General features: G+C 41.9%; 1 protein-coding gene across 1 annotated transcript in view; it reads left to right on the forward strand.

The window, feature by feature from the left end:
- LOC126176039 (zinc carboxypeptidase-like) overlaps nucleotides 1–13993 on the forward strand; it is an 87201-nt gene that overhangs the window by 65000 nt on the left and 8208 nt on the right. The window contains exons 7-8 of the mRNA XM_049923171.1: nucleotides 6313–6397; nucleotides 11802–12004. Coding sequence (XP_049779128.1) covers nucleotides 6313–6397; nucleotides 11802–12004 — 288 coding nt within the window. The remainder of the gene's footprint in view (nucleotides 1–6312; nucleotides 6398–11801; nucleotides 12005–13993) is intronic.

Consider the following 13993-nt stretch of genomic DNA (forward strand, 5'->3'; position numbering starts at 1 on the left):
TGGAAAGTAAAATGATATTTCAATACAATCGCAGATAGAAGACGAGTCTCATTTCCAAACAAAAGGATATTTTTCCTTTCATTTATAGGAAACATTAAATAAGTGCTTTCCCTGTAATCTAGAAGAGAACCATCTTCATAAAGAAAGCATATAAAGAACATTAAACATTTACAGACGTAACTTGTCATACGTTTCAATTGTTTGCAACATAAACAAAATTATAGTTATTGTTGATCAGCAGGAAATCACTAACGCGTTCCGGATTTAATTGGCTGCGGCAATTTGTTGGTAACGTGCCGGCTTTACTAAAGTACCTTTCACTAGGTGCGTTTGTTGCTGGGATACATAAAATACGTCTTGCAACTGCAGCCAAACCTGGCAGATCTGTTTCATGTCTGCTCCACCACTGTAAGATGTCATCATCATCTCCGGGGTGCATTAAATGTACATATCTACTTCATCTGCTCCGGATGATCTGTTGTTCCTCCATTCCTTGAAACGAGCTCTCTTTCTGGGTGGTGATGACACAGTACTTGAAGGATCTATGATAATAAACAAAAGAGACAAGTAATACAGAACTGATATGGAAATCATCGAAACATTCCCGTAAGAGACCGATGACCTCGCTGTTTGGTCTCTCCCCCCAAACAACCCGACACCCCGTTCCCACAAAAACGAGATGTTTTACGTTAATTAAATATTATACGAGTCACAACATTCCCGTTTCTCTATAATACATTTTCCACTAACTATGCAAAAACGATTATGTTAATGATTGAATGTTGTACCTGCGTACGTAGCACACATTTATCGCACATTGTTAAGAATTTCCTGCTTTTCACTTATTTCAAGCCATATTAAGATAACGGAAGGACGGCCAAAGAAACGATCTTTGTGAGGTTTCTTGCAACTGTGTTTCTTTAAATGAGTGGTTCCCGACTGGAAAAACAATAAAGTGGAGCAGTTTATGCACGATACGTACCCAGTAGACGCAATGTTTTCATCTACAACCAACAGAAATGTACTGCATACTTGGCTTTTTAGACCTTCCCATTTCTTTAATGTGTAAACATTGGTTTCAATCTTACGTCTTACTACACTGGCTTCCTCGCGCTGCATGATTACAGAGAGACACACCACAAACAAGAAGCCCGTACTGGCTGCAGTGTCACACGGATAATAACACGTGTAATGTGTTTGTAGTTACGTGCTACGTATTCGGTCACGGCTTCTATGCTCGGTCACAAGAACTAGTTCGGGTAGCCTATCCAGTTAGGGTGTGCTCGCCCCACCTCGTATTTTGTGCTCGCTTACTCGGTCATGCAGGACTCTAGTACGGACATCTGGTTGACAGTTAGTATGATTATAACCTGAATTAGACACAGGACGGGGAAATAACGGTTTGTTGCTTTAATTTTGGATACCAGTGTAGTTTCTCTTAAAATGTTGCTGTTGCAACAGCTACTCTTCCCCCCCCCCCTCCCGCCCCCCCCCCCCCCCCCCCGAAGTGTTATAACCACATGCTGGCTATCAGAAAATATCTTGGTTCGAAATGTTTTCTTTGGGGTACTCTTTATTCGGCTTCACTCTTTTTTTTTAGTCATCTGGCTACAATTTGTGTGACACTCATACAGCTGGGTGTTTCACGTTGATCATTGCTGCTACAAACAAACAGAATGCTTTCAAAGGCCTCAGCGGCTTAGATAATAAATTGAAGTTTTCTTCTGTGCACTGGTTTACCTGTCTGTCACAGCGTTATGTTAATTGCAGTTATTAAATACTCACAAACAAAACTGCCAAAGCTTAAGAGAGCGGATGTATTTTTGAAATACTGCATAAAATTTGATGTCCTTCGCATTATGTTTTGTAACAACAGGGCTCTGTTTTTTTTACATTGTGTCCGTTACAACGACTAAAGGTCGTATTTTAGTTGACGTATATGACATCTGGAAAGATGTTTTATTAGATACACAGTGTTGTCTTTACAATAGGCACCTTTCAACCAATGAATAAAAATACAATTGTCACTTATAACCGAAATATTCGTCACGAGAGAATTCAGCAACTGTGCCGATTTAAAAAAAAATTATACATTATTTATTTTTCCGTTACACTTGCATATGTGCAGCTGAGATGGAAAAGAAAATAAGTATTAAAAATTCACACATTTTATGGGAAACTATCATCAGTGACCTTCGATATATAAGCCATTAACTAGAAAATTCTATGTACAATTGTTGTTTGATGTAAATTCATAATTGTCTGGAAAATTAAAATAGTTGGCACACCATAAAAAGTTTCATAAGATTTTATAGGAAATAGTAATAATGAATAAAGACAAACATGTGGTTCCTGAAGAGGGGCAGCAGCCTTTTCAGTAGTTGCAGGGGCAACAGTCTGGATGATTGACTGATCTGGCCTTGTAACATTAACCAAAACGGCCTTGCTGTGCTGGTACTGCGAACGGCTGAAAGCAAGGGGAAACTACAGCCGTAATTTTTCCCGAGGACATGCAGCTCTACTGTATGATTAAATGATGATGGCGTCCTCTTGGGTAAAATATTCCGGAGGTAAAATAGTCCCCCATTCGGATCTCCGGGCGGGGACTACTCAGGAGGACGTCGTTATCAGGAGAAAGAAAACTGGCGTTCTGCGGATCGGAGCGTGGAATGTCAGATCCCTTAATCGGGCAGGTAGGTTAGAAAATTTAAAAAGGGAAATGGATAGGTTAAAGTTAGATATAGTGGGAATTAGTGAAGTTCGGTGGCAGGAGGAACAAGACTTTTGGTCAGGTGATTACAGGGTTATAAATACAAAATCAAATAGGGATAATGCAGGAGTAGGTTTAATAATGAATAAAAAAATAGGAGTGCGGGTTAGCTACTACAAACAGCATAGTGAACGCATTATTGTGGCCAAGATAGACACAAAGCCCATGCCTACTACAGTAGTACAAGTTTATATGCCAACTACCTCTGCAGATGATGAAGAAATAGATGAAATGTATGACGAGATAAAAGAAATTATTCAGGTAGTGAAAGGAGACGAAAATTTAATAGTGATGGGTGACTGGAATTCGTCAGTAGGAAAAGGGAGAGAAGGAAACATAGTAGGTGAATATGGATTGGGGGGAAGGAATGAAAGAGGAAGCCGCCTTGTAGAATTTTGCACAGAGCATAACTTAATCATAGCCAACACTTGGTTCAAGAATCATAAAAGAAGGTTGTATACGTGGAAGAATCCCGGAGATACTAGTAGGTATCAGATAGATTATATAATGGTAAGACAGAGATTTAGGAACCAGGTTTTAAATTGTAAGACATTTCCTGGGGCAGATGTGGATTCTGACCACAATCTATTGGTTATGAACTGCAGATTGAAACTGAAGAAACTGCAAAAAGGTGGGAATTTAAGGAGATGGGACCTGGATAAACTGAAAGAACCAGAGGTTGTAGAGAGTTTCAGGGAGAGCATAAGGGAACAATTGACAGGAATGGGGGAAAGAAATACAGTAGAAGAAGAATGGGTAGCTCTGAGAGATGAAGTAGTGAAGGCAGCAGAGGATCAAGTAGGTAAAAAGACGAGGGCTAATAGAAATCCTTGGGTAACAGAAGAAATATTGAATTTAATTGATGAAAGGAGAAAATACAAAAATGCAGTAAATGAAGCAGGCAAAAAGGAATACAGACGTCTCAAAAATGAAATCGACAGGAAGTGCAAAATGGCTAAGCAGGGATGGCTAGAGGACAAATGTAAGGATGTAGAGGCTTGTCTCACTAGGGGGAAGATAGATACTGCCTACAGGAAAATTAAAGAGACCTTTGGAGAGAAGAGAACCACTTGTATGAATATCAAGAGCTCAGATGGCAACCCAGTTCTAAGCAAAGAAGGGAAGGCAGAAAGGTGGAAGGAGTATATAGAGGGTTTATACAAGGGCGATGTACTTGAGGACAATATTATGGAACTGGAAGAGGATGTAGATGAAGACGAAATGGGAGATAAGATACTGCGTGAAGAGTTTGACAGAGCACTGAAAGACCTGAGTCGAAACAAGGCCCCGGGAGTAGACAACATTCCATTTGAACTACTGATGGCCTCGGGAGAGCCAGTCATGACAAAACTCTACCATCTGGTGAGCACGATGTATGAGACAGGCGAAATACCCTCAGACTTCAAGAAGAATATAATAATTCCAATCCCAAAGAAAGCAGGTGTTGACAGATGTGAAAATTACCGAACTATCAGTTTAATAAGTCACAGCTGCAAAATACTAACGCGAATTCTTTACAGACGAATGGAAAAACTGATAGAAGCCGACCTCGGGGAAGATCAGTTTGGATTCCGTAGAAATGTTGGAACACGTGAGGCAATACTGACCTTACGACTTATCTTGGAAGAAAGATTAAGAAAAGGCAAACCTACGTTTCTAGCATTTGTAGACTTAGAGAAAGCTTTTGACAATGTTAACTGGAATACTCTCTTTCAAATTCTGAAGGTGGCAGGGGTAAAATACAGGGAGCGAAATGCTATTTACAGTTTGTACAGAAACCAGATGGCAGTTATAAGAGTCGAGGGGCATGAAAGGGAAGCAGTGGTTGGGAAAGGAGTAAGACAGGGTTGTAGCCTCTCCCCGATGTTATTCAATCTGTATATTGAGCAAGCAGTAAAGGAAACAAAAGAAAAATTCGGAGTAGGTATTAAAATTCATGGAGAAGAAGTAAAAACTTTGAGGTTCGCCGATGACATTGTAATTCTGTCAGAGACAGCAAAGGACTTGGAAGAGCAGTTGAACGGAATGGACAGTGTCTTGAAAGGAGGATATAAGATGAACATCAACAAAAGCAAAACGAGGATAATGGAATGTAGTCAAATTAAGTCGGGTGATGCTGAGGGAATTAGATTAGGAAATGAGACACTTAAAGTAGTAAAGGAGTTTTGCTATTTAGGAAGTAAAATAACCGATGATGGTCGAAGTAGAGAGGATATAAAATGTAGACTGGCAATGGCAAGGAAAGCGTTTCTCAAGAAGAGGAATTTGTTGACATCGAGTATAGATTTAAGTGTCAGGAAGTCGTTTCTGAAAGTATTTGTATGGAGTGTAGCCATGTATGGAAGTGAAACGTGGACGATAACTAGTTTGGACAAGAAGAGAATAGAAGCTTTCGAAATGTGGTGCTACAGAAGAATGCTGAAGATAAGGTGGGTAGATCACGTAACTAATGAGGAGGTATTGAATAGGATTGGGGAGAAGAGAAGTTTGTGGCACAACTTGACTAGAAGAAGGGATCGGTTGGTAGGACATGTTTTGAGGCATCAAGGGATCACAAATTTAGCATTGGAGGGCAGTGTGGAGGGTAAAAATCGTAGAGGGAGACCAAGAGATGAATACACTAAGCAGATTCAGAAGGATGTAGGTTGCAGTAGATACTGGGAGATGAAGAAGCTTGCACAGGATAGAGTAGCATGGAGAGCTGCATCAAACCAGTCTCAGGACTGAAGACCACAACAACAACAACAGTAAAGTCACTCGAAATTGCAGTTAACGACAGTTCGTGATTCGATTTTTCAGTGTCGGGACTGTAAACTATAAACAATTTTGATGCTTCTCTAAGCAGCAAGCCGGCCGGTGTGCCCGAGCGGCGGTTCTAGGCGCTTCAGTTTGGCACCGCGCGACCACTACGGTCGCAGGTTCGAATCCTGCCTCGGGCAGGGATGTGTGTAATGTCCTTAGGTTAGTTAGGTTTAAGTAGTTCCAAGTTCTAGGGGACTGATGACCTCAGATGTTAAGTGCCATAGTGCTCAGAGCCATTTCAACCATTTTTTCGAAGCAGCAACAACCTTGGGTGTCAGAGTTGCTAGCAGTTTTCTAGAAATCTGTAAAGTCTTGACTATCGACTATTCATAGTAATCTGATACATCCAAAATCGACATTCTACAGCTCACTACACAAAACTAGAGGGCGAATCAGTACACATTGTCTGGTCCCTTCAACCCCACAACCAACCAACCAGTACACATTGTAACAATAAAGCAAGAGAATAAGGATATGGTTTACTAAAGACCATTGAATGTGGTGAAGTAAACATTTGACGTCCTCGTCGATGTCAGTGAGTCAAGCATTTCATAGTAAATGTTATTTAGTTTGACATGCAGCTCGCATTGCTGAATTTTGTTAACAGTTTGTTACAATGAGCGATTATGGAGACATTACACGATCTGACGCTCGGCTACCTAACGTCTCGTCAGACTGTTACAACTAGTGTTCTTGCTAGCTGCTACTGCGTGTCTGATGTGACGTACGTCTGTTCGCAGGATCGCAACTGGCGCAGGACCCGCACCCCCTACTCACCGTGCTACGGCGCTGATCCAAACCGCAATTGGGACTTCCACTGGGCAGGTAAGGCACCTGCCGGTTACCTGCACACTTTTTGGTAACATTAGCGACTTTTTTGAACACATTTTGCGTAATTACGATGAGCTTCGAGAGAAGGAAGGAAGATTGAAGTTCAACGTACCGTCAACAGTGCGGTCATTAGAGACAGAGCACAAGCTCGGATTACGGAAGGATGGGGAAGAAAATCGCCCGTACCTTTTTCAAAGGAACCATCACGGAATTTGCCTGGAGCAATTTAGGGAAGACACGGAAAACGTAAATCTGGATGGCCGGCCTGGGATTTGAAACGTTGTCCTCCCGCATGCGAGTCAAACAGCTTCGAGAAACCTCTGCGTTATTTGGGGAATGAGTAGAGCTGACGATTATAAGCAAGAAGAATAACTCTCTGGTGCCCACTATATGCTCTGATTTGAAAAGGGCAGTATACATCTTACAGGTATAGCAGTTCATGACAGAATTCAGAGTCTGTTGAGGTGTAATTTTAAAAGCAAATATTACAGATTACCTTGTTGAATGCTTAGGTAATCATGTTGAGTCTGGAGGAAGGCCACCGATGTTAAGTATTTTTTCTAAGTGATAATGATGAAGCATTATAAGTCTGCCACTGTTATGCTCCAAACGCATTCATTTATTTAGTCAATAACTGTGTAATACTAACATTTCATACTTGAACGTGTGTGGGTAGCACTGAAATTTTCCTTATAAAATATTTTGATAAGTAACACATCAACTAATTTCATTCAACATGCATCCGAACAAAATAACACTTTTTTAATTCCACCATATGACAAAAAAAAGACTGTTGTAATATCCGCGAAAAACGAGAAAACATTGCAGTGTCGAGTAGAGTTTATTTTGAATAGAAGTAACTCCTATTTCTCAGAATTTATTGTAAACACGAACAATCAAAATTTAAGCTATAAAATTACTATGTCGCTTATAGGGCCGATATTGTACTAAATTTTTAGCACAGAAAATAGGTATAATACTTTAAAAGATGAATATGTACAAATTTGAATCGACGCATGGCTGTTATCGTCCCTTTTCACGGCAGTGAACGCTATTAGATTGTTTGACCACAAGTAGGTCGTGATGTTTACGGAATTTGCACTTTTAAAGGACACAATGACTGCCATATTTGAGAATTGTCTATTTACACTTTGTTAAATAACGCAATGATCGTAAAGTGCTCCTCATGTGCGTGGGATATTTTTCGGTTGTTATTCCAGACGGATTGTAACAACCCTCGTAGTGAAAATGCTACCTCTGCTCTAGTGGGATGTCACCTAAAATACTCCCTGGTCTTGGCCAAGTTGTATTAGACGTTGCTTCTCATCTGTCGTCTCGGAGCTTACTTAGCATCTGGAGAAGTCCTAGTCGCCACTGTGGCGAATCCACGCACTAACAGTGCCATGCCGTGAACGAGACAAAACACGTAATGTATTGCTCCATAGATGTCCTCCGAAACGTTTATTGACGGAGCCGTACTATTTCTGTGCACTTCTACACACATACTGTCAAGCAAAATAAGGGCGGGAAGCCACGCTTTGACCGGCGAAACAGAGTGAGAATGGTCATTTTTTCCATACCACTAATCAATGTCTTTACATTATTATAAGAGCTCTCTGACAATCTAGCAAATGCTCCCTCATGAAGTCGCTACCCTTTTTCTAAAAACCGGAAAACAACATCATTGTTCGCTGAGGATCAATGAATGTTGACTTTACGCACCCAACACTTTTAAAACGTGAGCTTCGCCCCACATGGCTCATTACTCCCGTCCTACCGTCGCGAGGACTGCCGATTGACTCCCGATAACCCAAACCGCACCACGAAATAATTTTATCATACAGGCCTTTCGGTTAATCAGCCTCCAGAGAAGAATCTAGGCACTTCAATTGGTACTTCCATGCTAATGCTCATAGTAGTTGTAAGTTGTTGCTTCCTGCCAGTCTTGTGACAAGTTTCCCGTCCAAAGGGTATTAGGAAACACAGGTCATGCTTGGAAGTGTTCCTTTGACACATCAGCGCTAGGTGAGACCACCACCATTTAGCTGAACTGCGGGTGAGGCCGGTCCAGTTGGGTAAGTCCTGAAGAGTTGAATCACTTTTCTCCCCCTCGGCAAAAAATTAAGGTTTTTTTTTTTTTTTTTTTTTTTTTTTTTGCTTCTGGCAGCATGGTCGTATAGAGTGTCATATAAACTTTAGTACAGTATATAACTTAGTCACTGCCGTGTAAAATAAAAGAGGTATGATAAAATGAAAATGCCACTTAACTCGGAAACGGAGCAACGTTACGAATTTTTTCTTAACAGTTATTTCTCAGCAGAAACTCCCTTGCAACATCCTTACAAGGTTTTCAGCTGTTTCTGACCTTCCTGCACACATGTCATCGAAGTGGCGCGTGACGATTACTATTTCATTTTTGAGCTTGACGCGTCATCCTCGGCCGATAAGGGTCACTGGATTCGGATATGAAGAGGCATGAGGTCAACACACCGCTCTCCCGGCCGTCTTAAAAACCATGCAAGTTTTATAAAAAACAAAGAGCAATAGTGATGGCTCTCTACTTCCTCCAAAGCACAACATTTTGGTTCGCTGTGCATTTACGAGGGTTGGAAGATTAATAGAGGCAACTATTTATTTACTGCTCGTGCAAAATAGATACTTGTTTCAAAGTTTTACTGACGTTCAAAGTAGTCACCAGCATTGTGTATAACGCGTTGCCAGTGATGTGGAAGTCGTAGGATACTCTTAGCAGTGCCAATTGTGTCGACAGTTCGAGCGGCGCCGTCTATTGCCCGACGAATTTGCAGCAGTTCTGTAGCGAATGCTGTGAAGTGTTTCCTTCAGTTTAGATATCGAGTTGAACTTGTGAGGGCTTAACTCAGGGGAGTGCAGTAGGTCGTATAGCACTTCGCAGCCCCATCAGTCAAACAAATCAGTAACAGCTTGCACGGTACGTACTTGAGCATTGTCCTGTAAATTGATGGTCAGGTCTCCAGAAAGTGTCATCACTTCTGTCTCTATGCTGTTAATTTTTTTGGAACACAACCTACGACCAGCTTAGAGACAGAAGTGATGACACTTTCTGCAGGACCTGACCTTCATTTTTCAGGACAATGCTCAAGCACGTACCGTGCAAGCTGTTACTGATTTGTTTCACTGATGGGGCTGCGAAGTGCTGTACCACCTACTACACTCACCTGAGTTAAACCCTCTTGAGTTCAACTCGATTTCTAAACTGAAGGAAATACTTGACGGCATTCGCTTCAGAACTGCTACAGATTTGTCGGACAGTAGACCGCGCCGCTCGAACTGTCAACACAACTGGCACTGCTAAGAGTATCCTACGACTTCCACATCGCTGGCAACGGGTTATACACGATGCTGGTGACTACTTTGAACGTCAGTAAAACTTTGAAACAGGTATCTATTGTGCACGAACTATAAATAAATAGTTGCCACTATTAAAGTTCCAACACTCGTGTTTTGTCTGACTGCAGCGACTCCCACAAGTTCATTGATATGAACGTCATAAAGTCACATAAAATTTAAACACTCCTAACTAGAAATGTCTCCATAACGTCACGGGAAACACCCCGAATACTGTGTGCAGAGCAAGTGTTTCTGGATGTTTTCAACAAACCCCTACATACTGCACTCGTACAGACAGCCTGCGCTCAGGGATTTAAGCACGCAATCTTCCCGCACATCAAACAGGAAGAAACAACGAGAAATGATACAATGGGAAATACTCTACGCCTTGCACTTCACAGTGATATGTAGAGTATAGATGTAGATGAAGGCGTGTGGTGTGTGTAGGGGAAGTTTAACACGTCCGGGAGGAAAGGGGGTAGATATGCAGTACTGATGAAAGCTAGCCTTTAGCACTCGAGACTGTACAGCACTACCTAGACACAGGAACTAGGCTGAATATTTAACGACCGTGTGCCTAGACCCACGTACCTGGTCCTTCCCGCCGCGGTTAATGTGCTGCTCTCTGCACTGCCTGCTATGATGTGCCCTGTAATAACTATCGTCTAGCAAGGAGAGGAGCCACTCACACTAACCAACACCAAGTTGATTTGGTAGAATTCACTGTATTCTGTTAAACACTCGCACATGTTGGGGCTGCACTGTTCACAATTAACATTATTCCACAATGGACATGATAAGCATTTGTACTCCAAGTACGTGTTCGTTGTGACGTATAAAGTTGCTGTCTAAATGATGGCATCCAATGCATAAACACGGTGCATACAACACAAAATAATCACTGTTCAAATATGTGTGAAATCTTATGGGACTTAACTGCTAAGGTCATCAGTCCCTAAGCTTACACACTACTTAACCTAAATTATCCTAAGGAAAAACACACATACCCATGCCCGAGGGAGGACTCGAACCTTCGCCGGGAGCAGTCGCACAGTCCATGACTGCAGCGCCTCAGACCGCTCGGCCAATCCCGCGCGGCAATCACTGTTCAACAACAACCAGTTGACGATTGGCACAGTTCTTCCAACAATACAGAACAATTCTGTAGCTTATAACACAATCATGCTCGTGACCGAATCGCGACGCGGATGCTCCATAAAATTTCGGGTACGATATACGAACGAGAAAGTACCTCCGCTCGTTATATTCAGCCAGTGAAAAAGATATGTGTTTCTCTCACTTAGAACTTGCAATTAGGACTATACCAGTTCACATTATCTTCCCGTAACCGTCGCGAAGCGGTTGTTGTTGTTCTCCCGACATGACATACGAAACCGAGAAACATCTCCTTTTGGATAAACATTGATACTGCGTCGTGAACATTGAAATTAAACGCAAAACTTTTGTGGCAAACATTTTCAATTACTTCACCATAGCTTGTAAGATACGTGCTGCAGTCACGGCATCAACACAACTCTCCGCCTACACTGCACGAAAGCTACACCATGACTCGCCACTGTGGCTCTGCGCTCGGCAGAGGCGACTATCGATAGTCAACGATACAATTCTATGCTTACAGGAGGGAAAAAATGCAAAACGGACGATATTAGTGTCGGATTCATAGTAGACGGACTTACTGAGCTGATTAGTGACGTACTCTAAAGTTTTCCGTGTTTAGTACAAGATTTGACAGCGCCGGATAACCCACTGCAAAGTTATTTGCATATTATTGGGCACACGTTTTTTCTCCACCTCGCCGTCTGTTCTCACTTCTGAAATTTGCTCTAAGGTAACCCTTCTTGAGTAAAATTCAATCATTGAGCAGTGATGATCTTGAAGGAGATCTTAGCAGCGGAATCGAAGCGATGAGGAGGAGAGATTTTGAAACATGGCCATTTTACATTGTATTATTGCAGTTTTAGTTTTTTTAGTTACTCAGTAACAATGGAATGTGCCTTGGTGCCGGCAGAGGAAGGCGCCAACACGACCGGCTGCACCAACTACTTTGCCGGGCCGGCGCCGTTCTCGGAGGTGGAGACGAGGACGTACTCGCAGTTCCTGGCCAGCCTCGGCGACGACTTCCAGCTCTACCTGGACTTCCACAGCTACGGCCAGATGCTCATGTTCCCCTACGGACTCTCCAGTCTGGTCGCTCCCAACTACGACGAGCTGGTGAGGCAACTGAAGCACCATTCCGAATTGTTGCAGTGCACTCATATTTCACTGCGTTTGATAGTACCACCATCTTCCCCACTCTAAGCAGGGATAAATAACAAAAATCTGCAATTGTTTGCTTTCCATGTGTCTTAAGAAATAGCCTTGCAAAATCACTCTTTGTCGTTGTGGTCTTCAGTCAGAAGTCTTGTTTGATGCAGCTCTTCACGTTATTCAGTCCTGTGCAAACAACTCTGAATAACAATTGCACCCTAAATGTACTTGAACCTACTTATTGTATTCAAGTCTTGGTCTCCCTCTACGATCCCCCCCTTCCCCCTCCACACCCACACTTCCTTCCATTAAAGAACTAACGATTCTTTGATGTCTCAGGATGTGTGCCACGAATCGATGCCTTCTCTTAGTCCAAATGGACCACAAATTTCTTTTTCCCTTGAGTCTATTCACCATTCTTTCATTCGTTATTCGATTAACCCACCAAAGTTTCAAAATTCTTCTATTGCACTACATGTTAAAAGCTTCTATTCTCTTCTTTTCAGAATTCTTTATCATCCATATTCGAATTTCGTACAAGGGCGCAATCCTGGCAAATACCTTCAGAAACGACTTTTTGCCACTTAAATTTTTATTCGATGTTAGATAATTTATCTTTTTCAGAAACCCTTGTATTACAATTGCTAGGTTGTGTTTTAGATCCTCTGCAGCTCGGCCATTGACAATTATTTTACTGCCCGAATAGCAAAACTCACTGCTTGCATGAAGAGTCTCATTTACTAATCTTATTCAATCTGTATCACCAGATTTATAAGGGACAGTCAAAAAGTTTCTGTTCGAACGCCATACAATCCAGACTTGGTACGCCAATCAGGAAAAACCGCTATGGGCACTGAGGCAACCATCCCACCGATGTACCAAGTGGAACATATCTTTTTGGTAAAACAGCTGGGTTAAGAAGAATAAAGTAGAACAGAGTTTATATATCTTCCAACATTTTACATGTTGTTGGTGTAAATATTTATATATAAAGCTAATATACAAAAGGTACATAATATTTCACGGTATATCACTGGCACATTGTTACACATAACGTGAAAATTATGTATGCAGGAACGTACTAACCGACGACTTGTTACAACTTACAAGTTAATATGGCAGTAATTAGAGAGAACTTCATGTCACTTCAGTCTGATCCCTCATATCCTATTTGAAGTAGCACGCTTTTTTCTTAAACCATTCTGCGAAAGCAACTTTTTAATATACTGTAGGGAACAGAATGGGTAGCTTTGGAAGTATGTTGAAAAACCTGCTGCCTGAATATTTGTGGCTGTTGTTAACATTAGCTACCCTACTGCCAGGTATATCAAATGGTTCAAATGACTCTGAGCACTATGGGACTGAGGTCATCAGTCCCCTAGAACTTAGAACTACTTAAACCTAACTAACCTAATGACATGACACACATCCATGCCCGAGGCAGGATTCGAACCTGCGACCGTAGCGGTCACGCAGCTCCAGACTGTAGCGCCTAGAACCGCTCGGCCACTCCGAACGGCCCGGTTATATCAACTGATTGTATAGTGTATAGTCATTGTAAGGTTAAAATCATTTACTTTCTCTGTAACACTGAGAAGACAGCTATACCTACAGTGATCAGCCAGAACATTATAACCACCGACTTACTATCGATATAAACCTGGCGGGGAATGACTGCTAGTCAGAGACACACACGGTGTCCATGTTGTGAATTAATGATGTAGCGGACAATATTAATAGTACCTTCAGACCTGGAGCCATTTGAACCATTTGAACCCGACGGCAGTGGTATTTTTCAAGAAGGTAATGCTCCATGTCACAAGGCCGGGGGTGTGATGGAGTGCTTCAACGAATACAGTGCCGAGTTCCCATTGACGTTCTGGCCCCCCAACTCGCCAGATTAGAGCTGGGTCGAACACATCTGGGATGTAACTGTCATGACGTCAGACCTCA

This window comes from Schistocerca cancellata, chromosome 3, assembly GCF_023864275.1.
Source record: "Schistocerca cancellata isolate TAMUIC-IGC-003103 chromosome 3, iqSchCanc2.1, whole genome shotgun sequence".
Taxonomy (NCBI): domain Eukaryota; kingdom Metazoa; phylum Arthropoda; class Insecta; order Orthoptera; family Acrididae; genus Schistocerca; species Schistocerca cancellata.